Raw genomic sequence first — 7,013 nt, 5'->3', positions numbered from 1 at the left:
TCAAGTTATAGAGCCCGTTTGGCTCTGCGGCTGCGGCTACATTTTAATTAAAACGCAGTTTGCAGCCGTTTGGTAATGAGAAAAATTGATTTACTGTACCCGGGTCCCATGTAAATTTTGCGTCAAAAACACAGTAACCGAAAAGCAAAAAAATCATGCTTTTCACGCACTGTGCAGCTAATTGCACTATTCATTGAACAGTGCAATTAGCGTGAACAGTGTACATGGTACACTATTCACGTTAAAAAATAATGCAGTGCAAGTGAATTGCACTGTTCACGTGAACAGTGCAATTCACTTGCACTGTTCGTCCAGTTTAGTTTTTTTTTTTTTCTTCTTCTTCTTCTTTTTTTTTTTTTTTTTTTCTTTCTGCAATGTGTTAATTTTATTAATTTTTTTTTAAAAAAAAACTAGTTTAGAGTGAATTAAATTCATTCGCACTGTGATGTGAACAATATTTTTTTCTTGAAAAAATAGTATAGAGTGAATTAAATTCATTCGCACTATAATATCAATTCTATATCTGATAATATTTTACCTAATTTTATTACACACTCAAAAAATTATGAAAACTATAGTTCTTATCGGATGAATTTTGTACGTAATGAAATTATACATAGTTTAATGGAATAATAAAAAATATTTTATATAAAGAATTATTTATTCCATGATGTAATAGGAGTAATTAAATCTACAATATTTAAATTTAAAACCATCAATATTAATATATATTTCTTAAAATTATTTTATAACCTCAATTTTAAAAACATTCTTAACCAAACACATTAAACTACTTTTTATTCAACCTCAATTTCAACCACAGCTTTAACCAAACACCTATTTTTTCAAACCAATCTCAATTAAAAGTACTTTTTATAAAAACAACTTTTTTCAAACCACAACCACAACAGTTATCGCAATACCAAACACGCTTTAATAATCTAAAAACTAAATGATATTTGAGTTTCAATAGAGTCAACCCAATTAAGATTTATTCTCTAAGTCTAGCTCTTTCTCTTTCTCTTCACATAAACTCTAATTTTAGTAATTAAACACATTAATCAATCATTTTAATTATAAGATATGTTTTTTTTTATATATAAATTTGCATTTAAAATCAACATTTATTGTAAATTAAAAATATTTTATATTATCAAATTTATCATTATAAAATGTGTTTAAATTAGAAAACTTAATGATACTTTAAATGTAATATAATAATATAAAATCTTAATAGAATCCACCTAATTAAAATGAGAGACAAAAAAGGAGAAACCTTGTCAAACGTTTTTTATTAGCAGGCCTAACAACTTTAGCTCTCTTAACCTTTTTTTTTTTTTTTTTTTAGAAACTCTTTCTCTCTTCCTATGAGGGTTAAAATTGTTGCCAATGTTGTGACAAATGAATTTGTAAAAACATAAAGTCCTAAGAAATTAAATTCTTGGATAAATCATAAAAATCAAGTAAGATATTAAAAAAATAATAATAAGAAAATAATAAATCAAATTAGAGCTTCCTTAATCTTGGTCAAGAAACTTAATTGCAATAGGCATTAAAGGGCATCGAGAATAAATAAGTTATAGGAAAATAAAATCTATAAGATAAAAAAAAAAAATTTTTAGAACCAAACCAATAGTATATATTCATAGAGTGGCTCATCTGAATATCCATATTAATAACAATTTTAGAACCAAATCAATACAAATTTATAATTTAATAGGTGGTACAATAATAAAACTTGGAATCAAAGAGTTTGTTCCCTCGTGGTCTTAAGTTCCAGTCATGTTGTTGCTAATATAATAATCATTGGAGGCTTATATGATTATTAATTTCAGAATCTGTAGGATTAGTTGAGATATACGCAAGTTAATGTAAAAACACGTATTAATAAAAAACATTACAGAAAATAAATAACAAATCTGACCAGCAGAGATAACAGCAAACCATTAATGGCAAAAGGCAGGAGATAAGGAGACAAAAACGAAAATTATTGGATCTCGGGCTTCATATTATTATCCCTCAACAGGATTAAATCCATGACCACAACTGAATTCTGAAACTAAAATCCAAAGTCATTAAAAGAATTCCTTTTTCCATGGTTAATCTGCAGTAAAAAAACAAAATCAAAGCAAAGAAGAGAGAAATAATCTTGTTTCCTGCCATGTAATTAATTCTCATAACATGTTCCATCTTTTGCAGTTGATAGAGGATGAAAATACGATTCTTTTTTGTGTCTGTGCTAATTGATCATCAAGAACAAACATAAATTAGTTACAATTCTGCAGACAGCACTGCCATAACTTTGATTCCCGAAGCAAGCTTCATTGTTGGCACCTGAAAGAAAATGAACTTGACATTTACAGCAGGAGACAGTCAAGTTTCCCCCATTTAAATCTGGGTTAATTGAACCAGAAGAAACAATTATCAAAGGAGAAGAAGGCAATCGCCTTGTTTTCATCTGTAACTCTAAGCTCTAGATAATTCTCAATGGTTGCGAATCCAACACCTTTTTTTTCATCCCTTGATCTTACTTTCACTATTGATGTTCCTCCTCCCATTAAAAATCTCCTTTGGAGTAAGATACCATAACTAAGAAAATTAAATTGAAAGAAAAAATTAAATTTTAATGAAAATTCAAGATAAAATTTAATTCGATTAAGGTTATGAGTTAACATTTTATCGAGTTTACTTGCAACGATGGTGCCTAGGTTTTTTTTTTTTTTTTTTTAAAAAAGAAAAGCCTTCCTGTTCGTCTTTACAAAATAGTAACTGACTTGACTGGCGTTGTCATGTTAAACCAAAAAAAAAGGGACACAGATATTTTAATAATAAACGCACCGCCAAAAGCGCGTGGGCTAGATATTTCAGTAATTTTACTCCCAATGTCCGTTTTCCGAATCACCTGCCTCTGTCATTAGCTGTCTATAAAGCCCGAGACAACCATCCCCATCTCCCACATATGCATTACACATCTCATAGAAAAACAAATCGTGTATCTCATGGAGGAATTTCACAACACCGCCTTCCCCACCATCTCCGGCGACCTCATGAGCGATCATTTCCAGTTCTCCGATCAAGATTCATTGCCAAAACCCGACGTCGAAATCCTCACTTCCAGTGGCCTCCGCATCCCGGCTCACACTGGCATTCTGGTACGTCGTCCCCTTTTCTTTTCTTTTCTTTTCTTTTGGCTTGCACTTTCACTTATGTTAATTGATTCTCAGATCGAGTAATCTTCGGAAACACCTATAAAGGGTCCAAATCTTTTAAACCCGTTTTTGTTTTTTTCAATCGAAGTTGGCCTCGAAACGTTAACAACCTGCATTTTGCTTTGAATTTTTATATTCTAATTCTTGTCTTTTATATGCTGTTGTTTTTTTGGCAGGCCTTGGCGTCACCGGTGCTGGAGAATGTCATAGAACGGCCTCCTAAACACCGTAGCTCCGAGAAAACCATTCCTATCCTCGGCGTTCCATGCGAAGCTGTTTCTGCTTTCATTCAATTCCTTTACTCCTCAAGGTTAGTTTTGCCCTTTCATTAATTTTTTGAATTTTTTTTGTTTGATTATTATTGATAAGGTTATTAATTATTTATTTAATTTTACATGCTTTTTTGTTAGTAAATTGTCATGTTAATCAGAGCCGTTCATTCTTTGAAATCCAAATCAATTCCAACGGCTAAAAATTAACAAGAGCTCTCAGTCTAATTTGACGGCTTATCAGATATTTTTTACTCTTTTTTTCCTTAAATTCTTGGTGTCCGAAGAAACCTGACCACACATGTTTTCTAAGGCTACTTTAGCTTTAGTATTTTGGTCGGTCACGTAAGCGAAAATAGGGATATTTTCTCCAAAATCCGAGGGGCAAATTTGATTAGTCTTCAGTTTCTGTGAAATGATGGGAGTGGCCCTGGTGCAGGTGCAGCGAGGAGGAGTTGGAGAAGTACGGGATCCATCTTCTGGCATTGTCACACGTTTACTTGGTCCCACAATTGAAGCACAGATGTTCAAAAGCTGTTGGGCAACGGTTGACCATTGATAATGTGGTGGATGTGCTTCAATTGGCTCGGCTCTGTGATTCACCGGATCTTTATCTCAAGTGCATGAGGATGTTGTCTAGTAATTTCAAGGCTGTGGAGAAAACAGAAGGGTGGAAGTTCATGCACGAGAATGACCCTTTTCTTGAGCTTGAGATTCTCCAATTCATTGATGAAGATGAATCTGTAAGTTTTAATCGCTAATTTATGGGAATATAATTAAATAACAAACACAATTGACCCGATCGAGACCTATTAAAGGTATTAATTTAAATCGTGAAATGATGCGCAGAGGAAGAAGAGAACAAGGAGGCATAGAGAGGAGCAGAGATTGTACATGGAGCTAAGTGAAGCAATGGAGTGCTTAGAGCACATATGCACAGAAGGGTGCACAACTGTTGGTCCATGTGACTTGGAACCTAGCAAGAAACGGGATCCGTGTGACAAGTTCTCCATATGTGAAGGTCTCCAGCTTTTGATCAAGCACTTTGCCATTTGTAAGAATCGGGTTAATGGAAAATGCACAAGGTGTAAACGGATGTGGCAGCTCTTAAGACTTCACTCATCAATCTGTGACCAAACTGATTCTTGCAGGGTTCCACTTTGCAGGTAAGTGATTAAAGTCCCCTTTATTTTGTTTCTCTATTGTCTAGTTTAGCTTGTTGGATCGCAGTTAGTAAAAGAGTTTTTTGATTGTGCATTATACAGCTAATTGGCCTAACACGTTTCTTAATCATCCGTGTTTGATACGTACATGACCTGAACTTGCTAGTATTAGTGGTCCATGGAAAGAGAGATTTTTTCTACTGGGATGTGGAAACAGTGTTAAACTTATCATTTCTGATTGGATCTTGCCTTCTTTTTTTGGACTTGGAAGACTCTTCAGAGATTCCCCACCAAAGAAAGAAGGCCCTTTTAAGGATCTAAAGTTGACACGTTTTACATCATTGCTTCCTATACCAATGGTCCAAAATGTCTTGCCCTGGATATGACCCTATGGCAGCCTCCACCTTTTGCCTCTTATCACTCCGCGAATCTTCAAAAAAAAAAAAAAATCTTCCATTTAGTAGGTAGGGCTCGCAAAGTGTATTTCGCCGCATGATAATAACCTTCAATTAATTGACAGAACCACTTTTTAGTAGTTTGTTGTCATGTAGTGTCGGCTTTTGGATTGCTTTTGATTTTTCAATGCTAATTTGTTTGCCTCTTGAAGAATAAAACTGGTAGGTGGCTGATAACAGTTGCTTAGCCTTTCTCTGTTGAGCCTTCTAGGTTTTACCCTATTGTGTGGTCATTCTTTTGCTCCGGATTCCGCTTAAGAATCCGGGGGAGGAGTTATTTATGTCCATCAAATTCCAATGAAATGGCTGCTGGTTTAATCAAAAAGAGGAACATTGAACCAATCTATCAAGGCCAGGCGAGGCCTACCTCAATGTGACAGATAAAAATGGAAATTTCATCAGATTTTTTTTTAATCTTGATTATGGTTATATTTTGGCTGTACCTGGGGATGGCCCAACTTGACTGTTTATGGACTGGGAGGGACCGAGGGAGGCGTAGAGCCTGTACTAGTGGATCACTTCTCTCTGCTTTTAGGAGGCATAACAACGGAGAAAATGCTACAATCTTTGATTACATGACAACCAACAATTTATTGTCCTGTTAGTAGTAATTGAAGATGATTAAAGTCTTGTACAAAAATTTCTTGGAAGTTCTTCAAGTTGTCGTGTCCTTTTATAGAGCGATAAGGGGTTCCATGTTATGGCATGTTTTTTTTATTTCAAGTAATGCTATGATTATCATGGCTTCGACTTGTAATAATCTATTGCAACTGTACCAGTCCAATACCTAAGCTAGTGCTCTTGCTGTTTGTTTTTAACCTGTGACAGGCAATTTAAATTGAAAATGCAACTAGAGAAAAAAGGAGTTGAAACGCTGTGGAGATTACTGGTGAAGAAGGTTGCGTCTGCCAGGGCCATGTCTTCTCTCTCTCTCCCCAAGAGGAAAAGAGAAGAACCAAGGGAGACCATGCATGATCATGGTATTAGGAACTTCAGACTATAATTGGACAACTGTACAAGAGTCATTATAATTTCAGTTCTTTTTTTTATTTTTGATATTGAAGAGCTGTCTCAGGTTTTTGTAAAAAAGAGAAGTGTCATGTTGTGATAGTTTAGTCCTCCGGCCTCCCAAGAGAGTGGTAGTAGATAGGAGTGGTTGCTTGAAATTCTAAACCTCTTTAGGATATGCAAGCAGGTCTTTCTTTTCTTGCTTGCCTTGCATTCCTTAGCTTTCATTTCTTTGTTCAAGTTGTCAAATAATATAAGAGTATTTTATATTATACAAACAAGTTTTTCATATTTCAATGCCGGAAAAAAAAAACATGCCCGCAACTAACTCTTGATGCCTGTCTCGTGTTCCTAATCAACCACTTCAACTCTTGAGATTTGTCTTGCTCCATGGAAACTGATGAGCTCCAACAGGCTGCACATTTGGGAAGTTACACGAAAGATCTGATGAAGTAAAGGGACTTCCGATTAGTAATCATAGAAGAGTCCTGTACTCTTGTTCAAATTAAATTGAACAAGTCAGTCAAGCTCGGTTATCTTGTTGAGACTTTGTTAGATTTATTTATTTTTTTAATTATTAATCTGGATTAACTTATTGTGACTTGGATTTTGACCGGGTTATTGTTGGAGCCTGGTTTGATAACCTTTTGCTTTTTATCCGGGGGAACATACAGGAAATTTTATTCAGTCATGAAGGGCCACTCTCGGACTATTCTGCACATTTTCTTTTTCTTTTTGGAGTGATGTTCCTCGGTAAATTTACACGCTGCAACTCACCAGGGAAACATGCGATCATGAAACATAAGCTTTTGATCGTTTCCAAGAAATAAAATAAATAAAGGGAATTCCTTTCAGAATCATAGCACATATAGGATGTGATCAGTAACTTTAGGCCCCACTCCATGCTCA

The 7,013-nt window shown here is 34.7% G+C and overlaps 1 protein-coding gene across 1 annotated transcript; it reads left to right on the top strand.

Moving 5' to 3' along the window:
* The first annotated feature begins 2,944 nt into the window (after nt 1-2,944).
* On the top strand, nt 2,945-6,401 carry LOC118057639 (BTB/POZ and TAZ domain-containing protein 1). Its single transcript, XM_035070279.2, has 5 exons — nt 2,945-3,152; nt 3,386-3,519; nt 3,918-4,221; nt 4,328-4,644; nt 5,925-6,401. Exons 1-5 carry the CDS (start codon nt 3,000-3,002, stop codon nt 6,097-6,099), a joined length of 1,083 nt encoding a protein of 360 aa, XP_034926170.1. The 5' UTR covers nt 2,945-2,999; the 3' UTR covers nt 6,100-6,401.
* Nucleotides 6,402-7,013: the final 612 nt, after the last annotated feature.

The sequence above is a fragment of the Populus alba genome, chromosome 15 (assembly GCF_005239225.2).
Source record: "Populus alba chromosome 15, ASM523922v2, whole genome shotgun sequence".
NCBI classification, from domain to species: Eukaryota; Viridiplantae; Streptophyta; class Magnoliopsida; order Malpighiales; family Salicaceae; genus Populus; species Populus alba.
The sequence above is the reverse complement of the archived record's forward strand: the minus strand, read 5'-3'. Positions and strand labels throughout refer to the sequence as shown.

Coding starts and splice junctions, on each gene's coding strand:
- LOC118057639 (XM_035070279.2), top strand. CDS start 3,000: ATGGAGGAATTTCACAACACCGCCTTCCCCACCATCTCCGGCGACCTC. Junction 3,153..3,385: donor CGGCTCACACTGGCATTCTG/GTACGTCGTCCC, acceptor TTTTTTTGGCAG/GCCTTGGCGTCACCGGTGCT. Junction 4,222..4,327: donor TCATTGATGAAGATGAATCT/GTAAGTTTTAAT, acceptor AATGATGCGCAG/AGGAAGAAGAGAACAAGGAG.